The sequence below is a fragment of the Sitodiplosis mosellana genome, unplaced genomic scaffold (genome assembly GCF_009176505.1).
Source record: "Sitodiplosis mosellana isolate CC-2019 unplaced genomic scaffold, AAFC_SMos_1.0 Smas_scaffold_6197, whole genome shotgun sequence".
In the NCBI taxonomy this organism is placed as follows: Eukaryota; Metazoa; Arthropoda; class Insecta; order Diptera; family Cecidomyiidae; genus Sitodiplosis; species Sitodiplosis mosellana.
The window spans coordinates 5,117,623-5,141,028 of NW_022601438.1; the positions used below are offsets into that span (position 1 = coordinate 5,117,623).

The 23,406-nt window shown below is 36.1% G+C and overlaps 1 protein-coding gene across 10 annotated transcripts in view; it reads left to right on the forward strand.

Annotated features, from left to right (window-relative positions):
• Positions 1–15,828, forward strand: part of LOC129577401 (ecdysone receptor) — a 58,461-nt gene extending 42,633 nt beyond the window's left edge. For 8 of the 10 annotated variants that reach the window (XM_055464365.1, XM_055464359.1, XM_055464357.1 and 5 more), the window contains 7 exons: positions 11,356–12,339; positions 12,731–13,371; positions 13,508–13,684; positions 13,819–14,123; positions 14,429–14,578; positions 14,673–14,828; positions 15,191–15,828. In XM_055464365.1, the coding sequence (XP_055320340.1) occupies positions 12,104–12,339; positions 12,731–13,371; positions 13,508–13,684; positions 13,819–14,123; positions 14,429–14,578; positions 14,673–14,828; positions 15,191–15,781 (2,256 nt within the window). In that variant the 5' untranslated portion in view covers positions 11,356–12,103 and the 3' untranslated portion in view covers positions 15,782–15,828. Of the gene's footprint in view, positions 1–10,084; positions 10,366–10,428; positions 10,600–11,355; positions 12,340–12,730; positions 13,372–13,507; positions 13,685–13,818; positions 14,124–14,428; positions 14,579–14,672; positions 14,829–15,190 lie in introns of those variants that run through there. The other 2 variants (XM_055464364.1, XM_055464366.1) reach the window with 2 other exon arrangements.
• The last annotated feature ends 7,578 nt before the right edge of the window (positions 15,829–23,406 follow it).

Below are 23,406 nucleotides of genomic sequence, written 5' to 3' on the forward strand. Positions count from 1 at the left end.
AAATGGTCGAAATAGTTATATTTTAAGGTAAAAAATGCTATGAAAAAAGGGTTCATTGAAATTTTGGTTAAACATTAAGCGGGAGGCAAACTTAATTGCTGCGAAGCGGAAAAGTTTGGATTACGTATGTAATTCGTTTTATTTTTTTTGTGCTTTTCTATCCATTCAATGGGCCTGTTTCGGAAACAATCGACTACATTGTCACGGTTGAATTTGAAATATTGGTTCCGAAATTTACTTGTTCACTTCATGAACGCTTGTATTTGAATCAGTGCAACCTACTTTATCTTAATGGAAAAGAAAAGAAAAGTATTGCGGCTTTTAATTGGAAACTAAAATGAAAAAGAAACACGCAGCGTGAGAGGGAGAAAGAGAGAAAAATAAATTATAATAGAATTAAATTGTGTCATACTGAAATTATTTGATTTCATTTGATTTCATTTTATTTCACTGTTGTTCTCCTAATGTGTACGCGATTGAAATCGGGACACACTGGCCATGATTTTGAACAAAAACTCGAAGTCGAGGAAGATGATGAAGAAAAACAAATAATCATAATGGGTAATTTGCCGTTTAATCCAAATCTTGCACATGAAATCGGGGTTTCCTTACACACATATTTCGATTCAAGCCATTGAAGCCAACGATCGTAAACCCACTTATGATGTGTTCTGTGTACATTGCGCGTTTATGCCATGCCGAGCAGCACACACGCGGATAAGATAGTGTGCTAATGAAATGGACGGGTCGTTGTGTTTTCTCTTTCGTCTCTGCCATTCGATTCAATCAGAGTGCGCTTTCTTTTTGGTGTCATGCCGTCGTTTTGATCGTCCGTCGACGTCGTTGTCATCGTCGTTATTGCCGTGTAAAAAAGACTCTGAAAAGAGGATATCAGTCAAAATTGCCATTGATGTCATGTGTCTGGGCCAGAAGTAGAAAAAAAAAAACATAAATAAATTGATTTAAACCCATTTCACTCTCTCTCTCTTTCTCTTTCATCGCAGTGCTTTAAATGGCGTAGACACAGCAAAAGCGCATTAAACACCATTTATAACAATTGAAGAATCATGAAAATGTCAAAACTCGAAACGAGTTCAAAACTGATTTCGATTCAACGAAAAATATACTCGATTCTCACACACAGCGTGCGTACGAATAACAGCAGCAGCAACAGCACCAATGCTACACCACCATTCAGTAACAAACAATAATAAATGCAAAATTAAAAAAAAAATGAAATAAAATTGAAGCCAAGTACTCAGATACGATGCATACAAATCGCAAGCAAAAATATACGTAAACGAAACCGCCTAAATGATTTTTATCAATTATGGTGTGTCGCCATTGTCAGTCAGCACAGAGCACATTCATACACAAACGGAGTAGAACGAATGTGCCACGAAAAAAGAAAAGAGAAGAATCGCGCGTTCAATTTTTTTTTATTATGATAGATAATTTTTTGGTTGCAAAATAGGTTATTCATTTTTTTCGCTCCCCTTGCCGCCTTCAGTGTGCCGAAATTGAATTAAGAAAAAATAAATAGTCCATTTGCGAAATAAAAACGGCGATAAGATGAAAAGAAGAGCTGTCTGTGTGAGAGCTACCGGATAGAAAGAGGCAGTTAGAGTGACAGCACAAAACTTGGGCTTGTTGTGTGTGCCTCTCGTTTTTGCGTGCGTTCGCGACACAGTCGCACAAACAAAAATCCAACTCGATGCAAATTGATTGCCATCTCGTTTTGTATGTTTTCAGATGTGCGTTAGTTGTTTTTGCTCTTCGTCTTCAATTCATTTCATGCGCTTTGAATGTGCAGCAAGAGTGTCGGTTAATGATTTGTGTATATGGTAAATATAGTCACAACAGTGAGTACACAAACAACACATTAGAACGCGAAACGAGAGAGAGACAGAGAGAGAGAGAGAGAGAGAGAGAGAGAGAGAGAGAGAGAGCGAAAAAAAATTGGAATGCAAAAGAGGCGCACATAGGCAAAGATCATAGCATCAAAAACGATCGATGTGTATGAACATTAATTCTCGCTCTTTCGACTCAGTCTCTCACTCATCAAGTTCTAGTTTTTCTAGGCTTTTTTCCCGTGCTCTGCACGCCATTGAATCAAGCAATGAATGTCGCTTTAGCCACACATCAATAATGTACCTTTGGGCGGAAAAAAAGGAAAACACAAACATGACAGTTTTTTTTCACTTCTTTCTCTCTTGACAGCCGATGACTGAATTCTCTTTATCTTACTCGCTCAATTTTTCTGTGCCATACGAACACATCGGCAGCACCATCATCATTGTTCGTGTCTATTTTTATTATACATGGTTTGTTGTTGTGGTTTGTGTCGTTGCTGCCGTTGCCGTCGCCGTTGCCACTACTTATTTCTTGTGTATGCATTTTAATATCACGGCAAAATAAAGCGTTGCATGGCCTGATGTGGAGCGACCAAAACTTTTACAGTATGTTGCAGCTAGGAGAAACTATGGGCAAGTTGTGTGACAGTCCATGGGTAGACATTGAATGTAATGAAGTGATGGCGAACGTAACAAATATATAATCTGTAATTAGCTGATAATTATGCACATCGTTGCACGAAAATTCACACAAACCAAATCGATCAATTTGAGCCAGTTAATATTTGGATGGAACCGGCCTGAAAAGAGAAAAGAAAAACCGAGCAAGAGAGAGTGAGAAAAAGATGTGCAATAATGGTATGGCTACTCTATCGTGGCACATAAAATTCATCATGTGTTGTTGTTGCCTTCTTTCTCTGGGTATATTCCATGAATGTTTCGCTAAGAGCATGCAACGTCGCATATTGCATTGATGTAAAGTGAAACTCAACACAAAGGCCGAACTGCTGAACTTGTGTATATATATATTTATAAAGACGAAACGAGAGCGGATGAACGTGAACCGAGCTCGTTTTGTATGCTAAAGGAAAGAAGAGAGAAAAAAAATCAAACAAAAACAACAACAAATATCAGAACAGAATAGAAGCAGCACAACAACGACGATATTATGTGCATTAGTGAAAATAGGGAGAATGAAAGCATTTTTATACATAGAGACGAAAATTGAAGAGAAAAAGTCACTGTGAAATCGTGCATACCCAGCATAACATAGTATGCTGTTGAGTGTGTGTCTGTGCCTATATGTGTATGTGTGTTAGTATTTGTATGTGCAGAAAGATAGAAATAGCTCATCGTCTTACTTCTCGCCATTGTTGTCTTGATCGACTGACTCTGAATTTTCTATATATATATACATACCGACCATACGTGCATTCATATAATAAATATACATTAGATTTTATTTTCACTATATATGCGCTTCGCTTCGCCATACTATAATTAATGCGAATGTGATGCAAAAAGGCAACATTTGTATCGTTGTGTACCAGTGTTCCACTGTTCCAATGGTTCACTATTTCGAATTGGATTCCGCTGGCTCGGCTGACTGGCTGAGCAGCTCTTGCTGATGTTCCACACAGTATACGGCGCGCATACACTTGCTCTGCGTGTATGCGTAATGTGCATGTGGTTTGATGTATGCATGTGATCTCGTTCTCGCGCTCGCTACGTTCGTTTGTATAGAAAAATACAGACAGTTTGTGTTTGTTCGCATACATATGCTCGGTTCTTTACAGACGGGATCTCGGTGTGTTTTTTTTTTCTCTTCTTCTTCTCCTTCCAAATGCACACTATAAAATCGAGAGCGCTGTCGCTATTGCTATGTGCGACGCTGGTGTGTGAGTGCTGCGATATGAAAATGAAGCAAATAACAACGAAGAGACTATAATGCAAGCAATTTTGGTATGACTTCTTCGTTTCGTTTCGTGTACAAATTCCGAAAATGGAGAGAGAAAAAAAAATTCAATAAATTCCATCCATGAGATAATCGGGGAAAGAAAAATAATAATGAATCTCTTTGGAGCGAATGCTGCTGCCGCTGTTGTCATCTTACATATATCAATGTACAAAGAAGACTAACTGAAGCGAAATTCCAAGCAACAGCAAAGAATGTGCAATCGAAAACAAACGCGCGCACACCGCCATTTCAATCGGCACCTAGTTTTTTTCCACTTGATATTTTAACATGTTTTGAATCGCATTTTGAGTCATCGCCTCGAATGTTGCCGTTGTTTCAATGTCTCTCTGTTTCTTTGATCAGAAAGTGTTGTTTTCCATTTGCCATTGTCTATCCGTGTGTGTGTGTGTGTGTGTGTGTGTGTGTGTGTTTGAATCGAAAATAAACAAACATCAGGAATAGGTTTGGGTCGAAACAGACACCGAGTCGATCGCAGCGATTTATATAAATGGGTGTATATAGACAGAAAATTTGTATATATTCGGTGTGTGCTCGTTGCTCTGTGTGGCTCTGGCTCCCCATTTGTGTAAGCGTGTGAGAAAACCTGCAAAATCAAAGTCAAACACAACATTTTCGGAACACACAACCAACATCGAGACAGGCTAGAGAAGGAGAACGAGCGCACCGACAACGATGATACACCAGACCAAAAGACAATAACAACAACAACAACAAAAACATACACAATTTTTCGTTTATAGTTGTGTGTATATAGAAAATGCGCGTTGAATGGCAGCATATAATGTGAACTGCACGTAGCTCTCTCTCTCTCTCTCTATCGCGTTGCTCTCGTCGAATGTATCGTGCGATATTCTCTCATCATCCCGAGAACCATTTTTGCTATTATTATTAATGGCGTTATGTACTATTATGCTGTTTTTTTTCCTTCTTCTTTCATTAGTTTGTTGCTGTTGTTGTTTTTCTTTTTCTATGAGATTCTAACATGTATGTATATACAGACTTTCTGCCAAGTGCAATCTCTCACTTGTCATCAATTTATGTTGTCGTTTTCGATGTGTTGGTGTGTGTGCGCGCGCTCGCTCTCTCACTGGGTTCAGTCAAAAATGCATGGCTTAGGACTTGTTCTATGGCATTGTTATTGTTGTGTATTTGCCGTTGATTCAATTAATTTTAGCCAAAGAATAAACAAATGCAAATGGAAGCAGCTAGGCGAACGAAGGAAAATTAATGAAAGCATATACACATAAACATGTAAACATAGGGTAGAAGAGCGAGACACCAATAGCACGACAGACAAAAATGTGTAAATATTTGGCGAGAACAAGCGAACGAACGAGCGAGCAACGAAAAGGAAAAAAATCCAAAGAGAGAGAGAGAGAGAGAGAGAGAGAGAGCGAGAGATAACAACGGAAAATGCGAAGAGAATTGAAATTTAAAAGAGAAATATTACGCATTAAGTGCTGTGAATCAATGTGCATTGTGCAGTTCTTCGCGTTGTTTTAACAATGTTCGTTCATGGTTGTTCCTCTGTTTTCACGGTGTGACTCGCTCTCTCACTCTCTGTGTGCTGTTTGTTTGCTTTGTGCACGATGTGCGCTGCTCTAGCTAAATCGCATCGTCTGCGCCTCTTTGCCGTGTGTTCGATTCGTGTGAATATATATAGAATCTATATGTATGTGGATATGACGACGACGAGAAATGCAATCGAATGTGGAAAACGATGTTAGCGTGTTTGGTGTGAATGGTTTGTGAGATGTAGTGGTCAAAAAGAGAGATGGAAAGAGAGAATATAGTGCTGCTGCTGCTGCTGCTTGCATGCCGAATCTGTGTGTTGAGAGTTGCTAGCTCGTCGTCGTCGTCGTCGTCGTTGTCGCTCAACTTGATTTTGTTGCGATGTATTGGTGTGATTTTGACCCCAAAACGAAAATTTCCCTTTTTTCATGCATCGGCACAAAAGCACTAGAAATAGCCGTAGCGCGCAATATACAATCAAATGGCATAAAACTAAAAAAAGAAAATCCACACCGAATACACACACCATGAGTGTGAGTGTGTACTATGTATACATTAAGTGAACACACAATCGATTTCAGCTGTATATGTAATTGCTGTGTGCTTTTTTTTCTCTTCATTGTTGCCGCTGCCGTTGTGCGATTATTCGATTAGCAGTGGCCAAGAAGAAAGCGAACAACAATAGAGACGACCAACGAGCAAGAGTCTTTTGAGCCACAAATTCCCATTTTTTTTACAAACTATATAATAATCGATGTATGATCGGATGTACGCAACACATACACACACGTATTTAATTTAAATTGCAGTCTAACTACTTTGCATGCTGCGATTCCTTGGAATTCGGTTGCAAACGTCAAACCAGACGTTGATCTAGAAGTAAAATTGCTTTCTCTCTCTCTCTCTCTCTCTTTCTCTCTCTCTTTCTCTCTTTCTTTCTCTCTTTCTGTCTCAACAGTTGCTGTTGCTGCTGTTGTCGATGTTGTTGTTGTTCACGCATATAAATCGCGGTATACAGTGTAGTTTTGTTGTTGTTACTTCTCTTCCGTCGACTTAACTACTGATCCAATAACGATGAGCGACCGAGATAGAGAAAGTCAGTCGACAATCACCACAGAATCATATGTGTGTGATCTCGAAAGAAGAAAAAAGTCACACAGTTTGGTCGCGAGCGTGCGTTCGCCTGTTCGTGTAATTTGCATGTTTTCTTTGCTTTACTTCGAAATGAGTAGTTTTTATTCGGGGTTTGGATTTCGAAAGAAAAAATATTCACCTTTTTTTCTCTCTTCAAATTGATGAATCGCGGTTGACCGTTTTGACCAAGTGCGTTCGTGAATTTTTCATACATGTGTAACATGAGTGTTTGATTCCACTTTTTTTTTCGTTCATTAGTTTTCCACATTATTCGTGCAATAGCAGCAAGAGCAACAGCAGCAGCAGCAGCAGGCTACTAGTAGTAGTAGTAGCCGCAACAGCAGCGTCGTGCGCGCCTTAGAGGAAGAGAGGGAGGGTTAGTCGAAAGCAATGCACACATTGATTTGTTGTTGTTGTTGGTGGCCGTGTGCCTGTTCCGTTACCGTTACGTTTCGATTTTAAAGTTATTATTGTTGACATTTGCGAAACGACTTTTTAGTTTATATGGGCTATGACCGCCGAACGCAAAATCAAAAGACAACGAACCAATACACATTCCTGTGTGTTTTAAGAGTAAGCGAGAGAGAGCAAGCGCGCAAGCGCGGAGTGATTAAACTCGTGTAATAAATTTATGCTTTGTTATTAGTGTTTTTAGTGTACGCTCTCTCTCTCTCTCTCACTCTCTCTCTCTCTCACTCTCACTCTCTCTCTCTCTCTCTGTGTGTGTGCCTCGGTTTGATTGTGGTGCTGTTGCCGCCGCGGCTGCCAATCGCTGTCTTTTTTTTTCGTACATTTGTCTCTTTCTCTATGTAATAATATACGAAGTTTCACTGTTTGACGGCGATGTTCTCTATTGGTGTGTTGATATTTTTGCTAAACTTTGCATTTTATTTATACGCTAATCAAGTCAACAGCACAGTGAGAGTGAATGGGTTCGCTCAATTTAGCCGTCACTGTCGTCGTTTTGCCCTGTTGTTGTTGGTGTTGTTGCTGTCATATACTTTTTTGTCTTCATTTTCTTTTGTCACTTTTTTTTTGTCAAATTATTATTGAATGTTTTTGCATAACATGAACGTATAAACAATTTTCGTTCGGCATATTTTAAATACAGCGACATTTCAATCGGACACGACCAACGAACTAAATAACGACAAAAAAAATCCACCATCATTTTATTTATATTCCAGTGTTTAATGTTTTTTTTCCCGTCGGGTCAATTATAAACAAGATTTAAACCAATCTGATTCTCATCCATGCATTTTATGTGGCTTTTTAGTGCGCAAATCGTTTATTTATTTTATTGATATAAATGTGCAATGTTAAGCAAAATATTACCATTTTGTGAGTGTATTTGTAATGATGGGTTGTTGGTTGTTTTTTTTCTTCTCTCGGTTGAAGTTTGGCAGCCGCTTGCATAGAGTGTAGCGTCAGAATTTTGGGTATTTTGCGTTTCATTTTGAATCGGTGTTTTTTTGTTTTCAACGATTTACATGTATTGGAACGTGATATAAACAGGCCATTGTTTTCATTGACAAAAAAAGGGTGCTTACATTATCGATCGATTAACTGCACACGTTAAACACATCTTTATTTATTTTGTGTTGACGAGGTTGTTGATATTTGCATGTTGATTTGATTTGTCAAATTCGATGATACAAACACACACAGATAGTGTGACGCACATGCAAAAAGTCAATGGACACTTGGTTGTGGCAGTTGGGTGTATGTGTACATGCGTGTGTTTGTGTTTGTGTTTGTGTTCGTGCATATTCATTTTGTAAATAAACGCATTCATATTTTTCGGCAATATTTATAAAACAGTTCACATTTGAACGCCACAAAATTATTATAAAATAAATCGGCGTTTTTCGTCAATAAATGTGAATGATCATATCATAAATTAAAAACCAATTCCAAAATTAAACGCCAATACTTTATCTCTGTCGCATTTCCCAGTTCGTTTTATGTGTATGTGTGTATTGTGACACTCTCGGTGCCATCGAAATGATGAATGACGAACAAAAAAAAATATTGGTAACGCGAACTCAAACACACTAACTATCAAGCATGTAATTAATGCTTGATGACCTTTGACCTCGGATAAATACAAAACAAGCATGAAGCATTTCGGTGAGCAAGCGTCAAAAAGTAGGAAAAAACCTGCTTACTCGAAACAATTTTTGGACATGAAGTGAAATTACCAATTATATTATATCCAACTGTGAAAAACTCCGGACTATACCGAAAAACAGTCACTCAGTTGAATTAAACCGAGAGAAAGAGAGAGAGAGAGAGAGAGAGAGAGAGAGAGAAACAAAGTTGCAAAATAAAAACACACCAAAGTTGAGGGAACGAATGACGGGAAAAACACTCACACGCACACACACACGGAGAGAGGGGGATAGTGAGCGAGAAAACGCCGAATACGAACTAAAAAAAACGAAACAACGAAGAAATATTAACCACAAAAATTGTCGAAATTACAAATGAGCCGTATGCGTAGTGAAGGAGTGTGACCTCAACACATCAGGACAAGGTCGTTTATTTTATTTTCATTCCGAGTCAAGTAGTGAGTTGCTTGCTATGTTTTTTTTTCGTATATTTCGGTTTCATCGCTGCTTTTCATCGTTCCGTTTATTTCACGCGTTGCCTTCGTATTTCTTGTGGTTCGACATTCGATCTCGTGCTGTAGTGCGCGCTCTCTCCCGTTCGTTCAAGCACTCCATTTTCGTGAATGTGGTGGCAGTTTGCGTTCTTTCTGTTTTTCCTTTTTGTTTCTGCTCTTTTTTTCGGTTGTTGATATCCATTGCATGCAACGAAAAATTATTATCCGCGCGCGTGAGCGAACGATAACCAGAAGCATTTTGCGTTCGGCCCACACTTTCGCTATCTTTTTCATTTCTGATAGAAAATTGCACATGAGCACAACGCACGGCTGCATATAAAAACGTAAAATCTGCAGCGCCCGACAACAACGACGACGGGATTAAAATAACAAATGGGAGCGCAGCCGAGATATGCATAGCCACACAATTCCATTCAGTGTCCGTGAATCAAAAGAGATCCGTTGTTTAAATTTTTGAATACCGGTTTGAGTGATGATAAAATTATTTGTTGTTGAACTTTTTTGTTCGGCTGAGGCATGCGTGCGCGCGCGCGCTCATAAATGCAACGGAATTTATATTCAAAGCTAGTATTGATCATTGAAAATGATCGACATTCGCACCGTAAAATCACAAACATGCACTTGTAAATGGGCAAATAAGGAGGAGAAAAAACCGCCAGCTCTCTCTCTCTCTCTCTCTCTCTCTCTCTATCGCTCCCTCGATCGCTCACAAATTCAAGAGGTCTTCAAATTTGAATTGAACATTGAAAATAAAAATTGAGTTGTGAAATATTGCAATTTTGACGTTGTCTATTCCAAATGAATAACAAACAGCCAACAAAAACGTTTAGCCACCATCCGAAATATTTACAATTTCGATGAAAATCAGCCTTGACCAAACAATACTCAACACAAACACCAAATAACAACGATTGCGTTAGGTTTTTTTTTCTGTGTTTCTCCATCGTCATCGTCTTCGTTTTTAATCTTCGATAAGTACAACACCAAAACCAATGATTTAATGGCAATTTATTCTGGATATTTATGCGTAACATATGTGATCGAACGAAAGACTTGAACATTAAAATGAGATTAGACGTTTAATTGTAGTTGTCGGCAAGAAAACGGCTGCAATTAAAAAAAAAAAAACATTCAAACGTAAACATAAACACACATATACACAAACACAATTTAATGTACAACATGCTTATCGAAAAAGTAAACGTACGCGCGTCTGACGAACCGTCCGACTTCATCAGAAAAATAGTACACAAAAACACTAGGTATGGAGTGGTTATATTATAGTGAGCGCGATATAAACAAAACAGAGAAGAAGAAAAAACAGCACGAAGACAGACAGACAGACAAAGAAGCGAAAAATAAATAAATCTTAAACAAAGAACCTAACTAATTTAGTACATTCGCTGGCTGGCTCGTTCACTTGCTCGCTCAATAATGCATACAACGAGAAGCTCATACACTCGGCCAAGATGTGTGTAGAAATCTTGTTGATGCAGGTAATTGTTCTTCAATTAATCACTAAAGGTCAAGTACGGCTCTTGAGACGATTTTTGAATAAAATGCTGACTAAAACGAGCCACGCCACGATCAAAATATGTGCAGCTCTCTTTGTTTTTCGCTTCTTTTTTTTTTCAAATGTAGCTGTTATTTTTATCCATTCATCAAATGTAGTGTTAATGGCCTTTCAAGTCATAGCACATTCAAATGCATTGCGATTTACATCACAATCCGGTCATAATATCTTTAAGGATTTCAGAAAAAAAAAATGATGGAAGCAAATGTTGAGAAGAGGCTCTGTTTCGATTGGATTTAAAAAGATTTATTTTCTTGGCTGAAACGTTCACCGATATATAAATAGACACATACAAACAACAAATTAGCGAAACAAAAGAGAGAGAAAAGATAATGCGCGCACACACACACACATACACCACAGGCAATGTGCCATTTAGAGCCAACTCAATAAGTCAATCAAATTGCCCAATGTGTCGTTTCCATTCATCCCACGAAAATCGATCGATGTTCGATGGTGTTTCTTCTTTCTGTTTTATCTTTTTTATTTTTATTTTGGATTTGTTTGTATTTTGTCTTGGACTTATCTATAAATATATACAATATTCTAGCGATGAACGATTGAATATTACGAATTTTCGTAATGGGCACAAGAAATAAAATGAAAGAAAACAAAAGAAATCAGAATTCTGAAAATTGTTCGCCAATACTAAAATGGTCTTATTTTGTCTTATTTGCAGATAAATCGACATGGATTGTACGATTTGCCCATGGAATGGAATGCGAAGAAAGCTCACGTGCTAATTAATACGTGTTGGTCGTTGTGTGTTAGCAATAAAAAGCTTAAAATGAAGTGACAAATAAAGATACACATACACAAAGATAAAGTGAAAGAAAACACTCCGATAATTCAACGAAACGAAAAAAATACAGAAAACATTGTAGGAAATTGGTTTTTTTCTGTTTTAGTTTTGGTTGTGCATGTGCAAAAAAAGCGAATGAAGCATGCCAGAATCAATGAAGTGCAACTGCAAGTGTAAGTGAGTGATAAAACCAAAGCGACAACAACAAAAAAATCAAGAGAATAGTGTGAGAGCGAAAGAGTAAAAGTGATTGATCACACCGCAGAAGAAGAAGAAGAAGTGGAAAAGGTTGAATGCATGGCCATTTCGGTGTTGAATTGTTCATTTTCTAAATGCATCTCGTCGTTGCAGAAAGTAAAAGTGAAACGAACGGCACACATAAAAAATCGACCATAATCATAATAAAAGGATTATCATATGCAAGACACCGCCGCGACAAATAATTATCAACGATACGGACAAAGATAAATTGTGAAGTAAATTCACGCAAAACATTTACACACACACACACACACACGAACACCACATACAACACACATCTACAGCAGCCCGGTGAGCGGGTGCAAAACACACACACACACAGCTATTAAGAGAATTTGTTGTTTGATGAAACAATTATTTAAAAATGAATCGTAATATTCAATCGCCGACCAAATCGTTATCGTCACCGTCTTGGACGTCGTTCGTTACCAGCAATAATAGTGGTTTTAATGTGATACCGGCAACAAATAACAATGGCAGCACACTAAACGCATCGATTATCAATATGTCGGGTACACAACAGTCGCCTCTTCAACAGCAATCATTCACTGCCACCATACACACAACAGGCGCCGCACAAAATCAAATTAACTCGAACAGGTACGCATCACACACACACACACACACACACACAATTTCATTCTCATTTTTCATTGAGAACGCGTACATATACGCCTTCTCTCTCTCACTTGCTCGTTCGCTCGCCCGCTTGCATTTAATGTGATTGTGACGCGCGTCCATTGAAGAAAAATTACGCAGACAACCAGTGGAGGATGCAATCGGCGAAGACAAGTGATGAGTAGTCTAATTCAAAATTTCTGAACTTTTTCTCACATTTTTTCACGCTCACGCTTTTCATCCATTTTAATTATTTTAATCCCAATCGTTTTTGATTCTCTTCTCTCCGACATTTTTCGGTTTCGTTTTTGGTGTCGCGCATTTTGTTGCTTTATCAAGTGATTTTTTGTTTTCTTCTTTCTTTCACGCACAGAATTACGAACGATTCACAGTCGAATCAAGTGCAAGCGCCGCCATCTCTTATACAACAATATTCAAATGATTCACAGTCATCAATCGATCAGAATAATTCGTCGATGCGATCGATCAAAGTGAATGGTAAAATGAGTTTTACAGCGGGAAACGGCAGCATTGGCATCAATAATGTAGCGGGCAATGGCAATATTAATTCGGATAAAATTTATTTAGCAAATAATGTCGATAGAAAAAGTGTGGGGCATCCACAGCAACAGCAACAGCAACAGCAACAGCAGCAGCAACCGCACATAGCATCAATAAAAGTGCTATACGAAGAACTCACCAAAACTGTACCGTATCAAAATCGTGGCTCCGATTTTATCACATATTTGCTAAATAGCAACAAAGCAAACAGTAAAACGCAGGCCATTGCTTTGTTAAATTCCCTCATTGAAAATGGATACCTGTTGCCGATGAATGCAAATGCAATGGATGAAAACAGTGACGGCGACCGGTTGATCGATTTCAATGAAAATTTCGTTTATCGACTGTTAAAGACGAACGACAGCATTTCAAATAGTAATAGTGCGTTCACCTTGAATCTAGACGTCGATAACAATTCGTCCTATTTGAATCGACAGGAACCAAATATGATGGGTAAGTGGGAAACACACAGAAGATGAGGATGACGACAAAGGAACCATTCACAATGTTTTCCCTTGTCTGATGCAGTGCAGTCTTATATTGAATTTCATTACTCTTTTTTTTCCGAACGTCGTGTGTGTGTGTCTAGGTCAAGAAGATCTTTCGCCATCGAGCAGTCTCAACGATTACGGTATGAATGACTGTAGTGATCCGAAACGGGCCAAAAAAGGACCGACGCCTCGGCAACAAGAAGAGTTATGCTTAGTTTGTGGTGATAGAGCTTCTGGTTATCATTATAATGCGCTTACATGTGAGGGTTGTAAAGGTAATTAATGGTCAATGACCTCATAGTTGATATAAACAAATTTTGTTGTTATTTTTCAAATGAATCGGCTCTCTTACACTCATTCCCTTTCATGTGTGTGTGCTCTTTCATTTTTTTTTTTCATCGTGTCGCAGGATTTTTCCGACGGAGTGTTACCAAAAATGCGGTCTATTGTTGTAAGTTCGGGCACGAGTGCGAAATGGATATGTACATGCGGCGTAAGTGTCAGGAATGTCGGCTAAAAAAGTGCTTAGCGGTTGGTATGCGACCCGAATGTGTAGTGCCAGAAAATCAATGTGCAATCAAACGCAAAGAGAAAAAAGCACAAAAGGAGAAAGACAAACAGCAAATTCCACCAACAATCAATTCATTTGATGCATATAAAAATGAAATACCAACACTAATGAAATGTGACCCACCTCCATACGCTGAAGCAACGGTAAGTGTTTTGAGGAGAAGCGCTTTCTTACTTTTCCTTGCAATGCGATTTTTTTCGCTGAATTTTCTTGAACACAATCGTTTTCATTTTTATGCGCTCTAGTTTTTTTCTTTTGCTGTTTGCTGTTGTTGATTTCATTATAAATCTCTTGCAAATGGATTGCGCACATACTGATTTATTTTGCATAAATTTTCGCGTTTCACTTGATGCATATAAGCATATTCTAATTGCAGTTTTTGATTTGTTTGTTTGTTTTTCTCTTTCTATTTTCTCTTTCGTTGCAAACAATCGTTGCGGGCATACAGCAACTCTTACCACAGAAACTGCTGGATGAGAATCGTGCACGAAACATCCCAGCATTAACACAGAATCAATTAGCAGTGATTTACAAATTGATTTGGTATCAAGATGGCTACGAACAGCCATCCGAGGAAGATTTGAAACGAATTATGATCGTAAGTGCAAGTGCTATTGCATTCTGATTGAATGGGAATGAAACCGAACTTAAACGCTAATTCGTCTCGTTTCATTTGTTTTCTTTCTGTGTAGCAAACTTCTCCGGATGAAAATGAGGATCAAAACGATGTGCATTTTCGTCACATCACCGAAATCACCATTCTTACAGTACAACTGATTGTTGAGTTCGCTAAGGGTTTGCCCGCATTTACGAAAATTCCTCAAGAAGATCAAATTACACTGTTGAAGGTAGGGAAGCGTGAGAACGCACATTTTTCTTTTTTTAATTAAATCGTTGTGTTCCGTCGGATCGAACGGATATCGTCTTCTTAGCGGTCAAATTTCTAATAACTTTTTTTTTTGCTTTGTCTTTTCATCTCTATTTTTTCGGCCGCATCGCCATTGTTCTGTATGTGGTCTGGATATTGTCACATACACACGCACACAAACGCATTCTGTCTCCCGAATCAAATTACTGTCTCGTCGTCGCGTTCGCATGACCGAATTTCAATGGCAAAATTTCATGTACTCGTCTTCATCTGCCCTGGTCTGCTGTCGCCACCGATACAATGCGTCGTACTCGATACACACGCCCACACACAAACACACAGGCATGTTCCAGTGAAGTGATGATGTTGCGAATGGCTCGTCGATATGATGCCGCCTCCGATTCCATATTCTTTGCCAATAATCGTTCATACACACGTGACTCATATCGAATGGCCGGTATGGCAGACACCATTGAGGATCTGTTACATTTTTGCCGTCAGATGTACTCGATGCGTGTGGACAATGTTGAATACGCTCTACTTACCGCAATCGTCATATTCTCCGATCGGCCGGGTCTTGAGCAAGCCGAACTGGTGGAGGCAATCCAAAGCTATTACATAGACACATTACGAATTTACATTTTGAATCGGCACGGCGGTGATGTCAAGTGTATGATCGTTTTCGGTACATTGCTGGCAATTTTAACCGAACTTCGAACGCTGGGCAATCAAAACTCCGAAATGTGCTTCTCGTTGAAGCTAAAAAATCGCAAACTGCCACGGTTTCTCGAAGAGATCTGGGATGTACAGGATATTCCACCACAGATGGTCCAAAATGCCACCTCAAATGCCCAAAATAACACTCAATCAACGATCGTCGTCACGACACCATCGACGGTACCACAACTTCAGACACAATCGCAGCAACATTAGAACAGCACAACTCAGAAGGAGGAATTAGAAAAGCAAAAAAAACAAAATCGTAGATGATTAAAAAGAAAGGAGAAGAAGACGGAAATACAGTGATGAGCAGCAGCAGCAACAGCTCCAGCAACAACTACACATCAACACACACTTATTTAATTTAACATCCGTAAGATTCGTTGCGTATATATTTATGGAATGTAGAAAAGAACATACACGAGCAGAAAATTTAATTTAAACTCACATTAACTCACTGAGGCAGAGATAGCGATTAGAAAGAAAAAAAAACACACACACACAGAGAGAGAGAGAAAGAAACAAACAAAAATACTTTATACAAAGCTTGAGCGAAAGAATAGAAGAAACGAAATTAAATAAAAATAATATACAAAACACGTGCTAAAAAAGCGCAACCGAAGCTAGCAGAAACAATAGCAACAAAAAAATCAAGATGTGTGAGATGGAGAGCGTTCGCGCGACCGCTTAGACAAGATAAGAAACAAAGCAAATTAAACTACATGAATTACCTCTTATATTAGGAGAAAACGAGTGCGAAAGAGTGAGTGCGTGATTTTCGAAATGAAAGAAAATAGCAAACAAGAGATAGATGAAGAAATATAGTGAAAAAAAGAACAGAATTAAAATAAAATTTAATAGAAAAAACACTCGCAGAGAAAAAATAACATACACAACACACACACACACACACACATACACATGATGAAAACAAGAAAATAAATCGGCTGTAAATGACGTTTTTCATTTAATGATGGAGTGTAGCAATAGATTTAGTCAGATTGAATGTTTGCTCTCATCGAAGAACATTTTTTTTTTCTGTGTAAAATGTACATATTTTTAAGGATATTAGGCTTAGTTTTGAAACAAGAAAGAAAATAGGAAGAATACGCGGAATGATTCAGAAAGTGAAGACAGAAAGAAAGAGTAAGAAGGGAAAACAAATATGGTTTAAAAGAAGAAGACGAAGAAGCATACAACTTTAAAAAGATGATTCCTTTTTTGTTTTTATTTTTTACATTTACTAATTAATATTGATAAATATTACAACAACAAAAAACAACAACAAATTATATGATGTGTATGATTTAATGGTTAAGAGAGAATATCCAGCGCGAAAAAATACGAAGAAGAGTTAAAAATGAAAAAAAAGTGTTTGTATTCAATACAAATAAATATATATATTATGTACATGAATGAAGTTAGCGATACGAAAATGCAGGCAAAACACACACAAAAAATTGTTTTTTTTTTTTTTTCAAATCCGATTACGGAAAATAAATGAAGAAAATACACTCATTTGAAATGTGCGTACCAAAACAAACGTTGAAAAAACCAATTTATCAATTCATTCTAATCACTAAATAATTCTGTTCACGTTCATTCAGCATTCAACCACACAAACACACTCACACATATATTCAGTGACGCTTGAATCGATGATCGAACTTGCGAAAGCATTAAATATTTACGATTTCATTCAATGTTCACCGGGCAGCTGGAAAATAAACAAACAAACAATGAAAATTTTCATTAATGGGCATAGAAAATTAAATTTAAACACATACACACACACACACACCGAGCAAACGAATGTTGTTTTTTTTTCTATTATTATTATTAACGATTAGAGTGAACGACGAAAGGCTGACGTATGAAGCTGCACTTCGAAATGCAACAAACTAAAATGACTACACGATGGAATGAAATTAAAAAAAAAAATTTAAACATAAAAATTAAAGATGAACCCAAGTATTTATAATAAATTTCTAAAAGAAAATAAACACAAAAAAAAAATAAAAATGTTGATGCAGAGAGGAAAATTCTAATGATGAAAGAATCAAATACGAACAACACACTTACTTTTCGGTTTAATTTGTTAAGATGAATGGAGAAAGAGAGAGAAATAAAAAGGAAAGAAGAAATAATAAACACTAATATTACTATTCACGATTTTCCTCGTTTCAAGGCACATTCACACCAACACAACGCGCATGCATCTACATGAAAAAAATTTAAACAGTTGAATAAAGAAAAAGAATTCATTTCATCACTCTTCATATACATGCTCTTTTTTCGTTCGGTCGTCATACCGATGATGATTCATTTCATACCTTTTTCCGATTGATTCAAATCATTTGACATTTTTTTATGTAACTTTTTTTCCTTTTTTTGGTAAATTGTAAGAAAGAGAAACAACAAAAAAAATATATATTGAAATAAAACAAAAAAAAAATCTAAATTTTTTTTGCGACTGTACAACGATGCACACAAGGAAAATTGTTGAATGAAAGAAACACACGCAGACAAGACCGAGTGTAATTGACACTGCAAAAAATTTCTATTGGAAATTGAATAAAGTAAATTTCTCTTTCGTGAACGTTTCAATTCGATTTGAAACACTTTTTTCTCGAAATTTTCTACATTCACAATTTTTTCTTAAATTTTCTAATTCGCACAATCGAAAACCGAAATAAATAATCGAAAAAAAGATTCCAAAACAAAAATCAAAATTTAAATGTTCAAAAAAAAAAAAGACATTGCACATGCGTTCGTTTTTTTTCTTCATTTAATTGATAAAAAGAGGAGCAAATTCGCCTCCGCACGCGGTCAAACTCAACAATTTCATTGTGTGTTGATGTGCATTCGCTGTCTCTTGAATTTCCGGAAAAAATTCAAAATTTGGCCTTTAAAAAAAAAAATTGTAATTAGGAAACAAATAAATAGAAACAAAAAATTTAACACAGTGAGAGAGATTAAAAAGATAGAAGCGAGATCTGCCGTTTACAAACATTTTTAATATTTAATAAATAGTTATAAAAGAAATTAATATGCAAGTTTCCCACACCCCGTCTTGATGAAAAGAGAACTTTCTCTACACATACTTTTTTTTTCTTTTTCATTGAATTTTTTTCTCTTCTTCTTTTTCTTCTTTTTAAATAAAAAAAACAAACAAACAAACAAAATAAAACGAGAGACGGAGAGAAAAAAAAATGAAAAAAAATGAATAAATCGAGAATACAAAAATGATTTCAAACAAACAAATGAGGAATTTCGTTATTGCGATATTGAAAAGTGTTTTTAGAATTGGTTTTTTCTTATTGAATTTATATATATATTTTTTTTTAGCAAAATAAAAATCTGATTGATTCGTCAAATAAAAATTGCACATATAAGAAAGACAAACGTTTCGATTATGATTTTGTTATTTATTTTACACAAAACAACGATGACAACGACGACCATTAGAATTGACAATGACACGAATTAGAGACGGAACCGATGGACGGATATCCGAAAAGAATATCGAAATTCGAAGAGAAGAGACGAACGGCGAAATCGGTGCAATGCGCGCATGAGCATTCGATGAAAGGCAGTCAAAGATTTAACATTTTTTTTAGAGTGCAATTACAATTTCTTGTGTAATGTGTGCATTCGGTGAATTTTACAAGCTCAAGAGAGAAAAAAAAATCCTACTATGTAGGTACTGATCTGTGTTCGATGCATCATATTCGAAGGTTTTTCCTACAATTCGATGACGATGACGAAATAAAAATGATATTATTCAGTGGCTATTTTCAAAATTCATCTTCCTGGTATGTTTTTAAAATGAACCCAACACAACTAGCGAACAACATGAAAACGAATCGAAACTCTTAACGAATATTTTATTGAATGGTTGCAATCAACGGACAACAACAAATGATGAAAGACTTTTTTTCGGATATTCAAATTTTTTTTTTAGGCTAGCTTCATATGACTATATATTGATTCAAAATTAATGCAAAATTTTAAAACGTCGACGAATGATTAAAAGAAACACTTTTGAGTTGATCATTTTTTTTATCAGACAATTTACTGGATTTTTTCTACGTTCCCCTCCATAGAAAGAAAAAGATATATCGCGCGATTGACACATTGAAAAAAGAGAAGAAAAAAATCGAATCCAAATCCAATGCCACCAATTTCCATTGTGTTTTCATGGTAAGCAAATGTCTTCTGTTGACACAGTATTATTTTTTTTTTTATTGAAACAAAAAACCAAACTAACCCAAAAACTAATAACAAAATAAATGAAATGAATATTAAAATTAGTGCAGCGTAGCTTGTCCATTCGTATCAATCGTTTTTAGAATAACAATTTGTACGCGAAAAATTCCAAATTCATAGATTTCGATTTGATTGGCACAATAAATTTCAATTAAAATATGAAAAAAAAAAATTTTTTTGTTAATTTTGATAGAGGAAAGGGCATCGGAGCAAAACGAACGATGATGAAAAAAAAACTAACAAAAGACTTTCGATAGAAAAGTGTGAATCGATTATTTTTTATGGTAAAAACAAAAAAAACAAAAAAAACAAAAAATATATATTGATGGTGTTATATAATTCGGTCATCGTCCTGCTTATTCTTGATTGGAACTGAACTAGATGTAGATAACTGTAAACAAAAGAAGAGAAACGAAAAAAAATATTATGAAAGAATACATGGAAATTGGAGTGGACGCATCTTAATTTATAGGTTTATTAGTCATTGAGCGTGTCTTCTACGTGCGTATATTTTCAAGTGCGACTCTATTTTAAACCGAAATATCAAATGCATATAACCATTGTTTTTGTCTGTCACTTTTTTGTTCGTTCGTTTATTTTTTTTTCTGAAGAAAGTGCTTAAGAATCGCATCCAAATTGGCCTTTGACGACAAAAAAAAAATCGTAAATTTTTCACACTCATCTTCTCTCTCACCAGAAAGAAAAACACCCGAAAAACCAAATTACACCGTCAAATTTGCCGGCCGACAACTATGTACTCGAATTTGACTCTATATTTTCGATGCAACATTCATTTCTTTTCTTTTTTCAGTTGCGACAAAAGGTCAATGAGACGAACAGTGCGTGCTGTTCATTTTTTTCTAGGGATAAAGCATTTAAGACGTAATGAGTCATTGCGATTAACACGAAAAATCTTGTTAAATTTCGTTGAAAACAAGAAATTCATTATTGTTGGATTGAAAGTTCATTGCACAATTTACACAGTCAATCTCATTGTATTTAACGTATGGAAAATAATACCGGAACGTTACTGTTGTGTGTAATCTTCGTCTCTGACAAATGGTTGTTACAGCATCGCAACAATCTTCTTTTCTGCCGTTTCTTCGGGTTATTTCGATGACGAATTCATTTCGGACATCATGCAAAACAAAACGAGCGCCGAATTAGTTTTGCAAGTCCGAATGCGAAGTGAATAATGTATAATCAATTTTGGTTGTTTTTTTCTTCGGTTGTTGTTTCGGCCCAACGTGAATTTGTGTTGTCCTCTGTTTGTTTTGAATCGCTTAAGATTGCGATTGAGCACGAGAGGATGGTGAGACGAGATGAAAAGAGGATTTAGACTGAAAGAGGAAGAACGGGAGAATGGTGTAATTTAATGGCGCGGCCCATAATAATCACGGTCTCTGTGTGTATGCGTATGTTTTTTGGGCGCATACACACTTAGCGATCACGTGTTACACAGGACAACAAATAAAAATCTATTGAAAAAAAAAGACTTTTTTTTTTAAATTGAAGCCTTATTTCTGATTTGTACTTTTGTATCGGTCTTTCTCTTGGTTGCGGTTTTTCTTTCGCCATTTATGTTAACACACCAAATTGCGCAGCGCATGCGATGCTGTGTGACGCAAACGTCGTCTTTTATTTCATCGTTTTCTACAAAATGATATATTTATATGCGTAAACAATTTAAAATGATGTTGATGACTTTATTTCGGTTTTTCAAAGAGTATTTTTTTCTCGTTCGGTCGTTGGTCGTCTTTTGAGTTCGATAGAATCGAAAGAGGTGGGCAACACATATAAATGTACGAATTTCAGGGGAGGAAAAGTACACAAACAATCACAAATTGTTTGTAAATTCGAAAACGAACCACACTAAAAAAAATGATAACAAAATAGAAGTTGAAGAAGGAAGGACTCTAATAATTAGGAAACAAAAAAATAACTACTGTTAAAACACGATCCATATTTAAAAAAAAAACAAAAAAAAAAGAGAATTTATTGAAAATGGACTTATATTTAAACGAAGAAGAAAGAAAACAAAGATTTAAATATACACACACACAAAAACTGATTGACAGTTGAAGCAAAATAAACATAAAATAAAGAGAAAAATTATGCATTCAAAAATTCTATAAAACAGTTGATCTTTATGAATATCATTTGATCCAATGTTCTTGGATAAGAAGTCGCTTTATTCTCAACTACGCCGCGATACGTATTCCTTTTTCTTCGGTTTAATTTTTCGTTCGTTTTTTATTCATAATATTATGCAAAGAAAAACAGACCTATCGAATTTGAACAGCGTTCGAATTTTAGTGACAAACAAACAAAACTGCACAGAATACAAAGCGAGCGGACAAATTGCACGATTCGTTGCTTAAATGTTGATGGGTCTTCGGCCAATTATCCATGAGCTATTTGAAGAAGAATACTTGAAGAAAAACAAACTGTATCGATATTTAAGCATCGTATCGAGTACCGCGCTTCGCAAACCTAGATTAAGACACAATCGATGGAACAACAAAAGAAAATGATTCAAAACACACACAAACACAATACAAACAAAAATCACCTGACTAACAAAAAAAGAGAGAGAGAGAGAGAAAAAGATAAGAATCGTTGATTGTTCAGTATATTTTTAAAGAAAGAATGAAAAAAAAAGAGATGAAATTAAAACTAGAAAACAAACAAATATGGCAACACTCGACTGGGAAAAAAGAACAGAGAAAATGTAATCCGTTACAAATTACAAAATACATGATTATAAAAAGAGATCTATAAAATTTGTTGCTGCAAATTTATGCGCTATAGCCAATAGGAGAGAGACACTTTACGAAAAGGAAAAATTGTGAACATAAGAAAAAAAGAAGAAAACAAACAAAAATGATATAATATTACGAAATTATTAAAGAGATACATAAAAAAGAAAATTATCAACTCAAGTCTAAGGAGCATCATCACACACATACACACAGATACAAATGGGAAGAAACTAACATGAAATGGTTAAATACAGAGATAAAAAGAAAATTAATTTATAGGTTGTAGTTTTATATATTTAAACAAAGAAAATGATGATGATGATGATGATGATGATGATGATGATTAAAAATGAAACAGCGTCAAAGTGAGAGATGCTTATAAGTACCAAAACAAACAAACAAACTACTGAACAAAATACACGGAATTATCCGGCAAATTTCAAGCTCCAAAATCAGACGAAAATTATCGCAAAAACACTGACGACAAAGTGCAGACGAATCTTCACGAACGCATCAGAAGCTAGAGCGTCTTTGAATACGCAAACCGCGAACACACATTTTTAATTTCCAAACAACCCTTCTCAAATACAAAATAAACAAAAGAATGGAACAAAACCACTTCAGTCTATGTAATGCTCTTAGCAACAAACAACAAGAGAACATTTTTAATAAATTGCAATTAATCTATCTAATAGAATTGGAGGATTGAATCTTTTTTTTCGTATTTTTAAAATTATTATTATTATTATACATTGAAGAGAACATGAAATATGACTGACTATACGCTTTCATTTATTGCTGATGGGC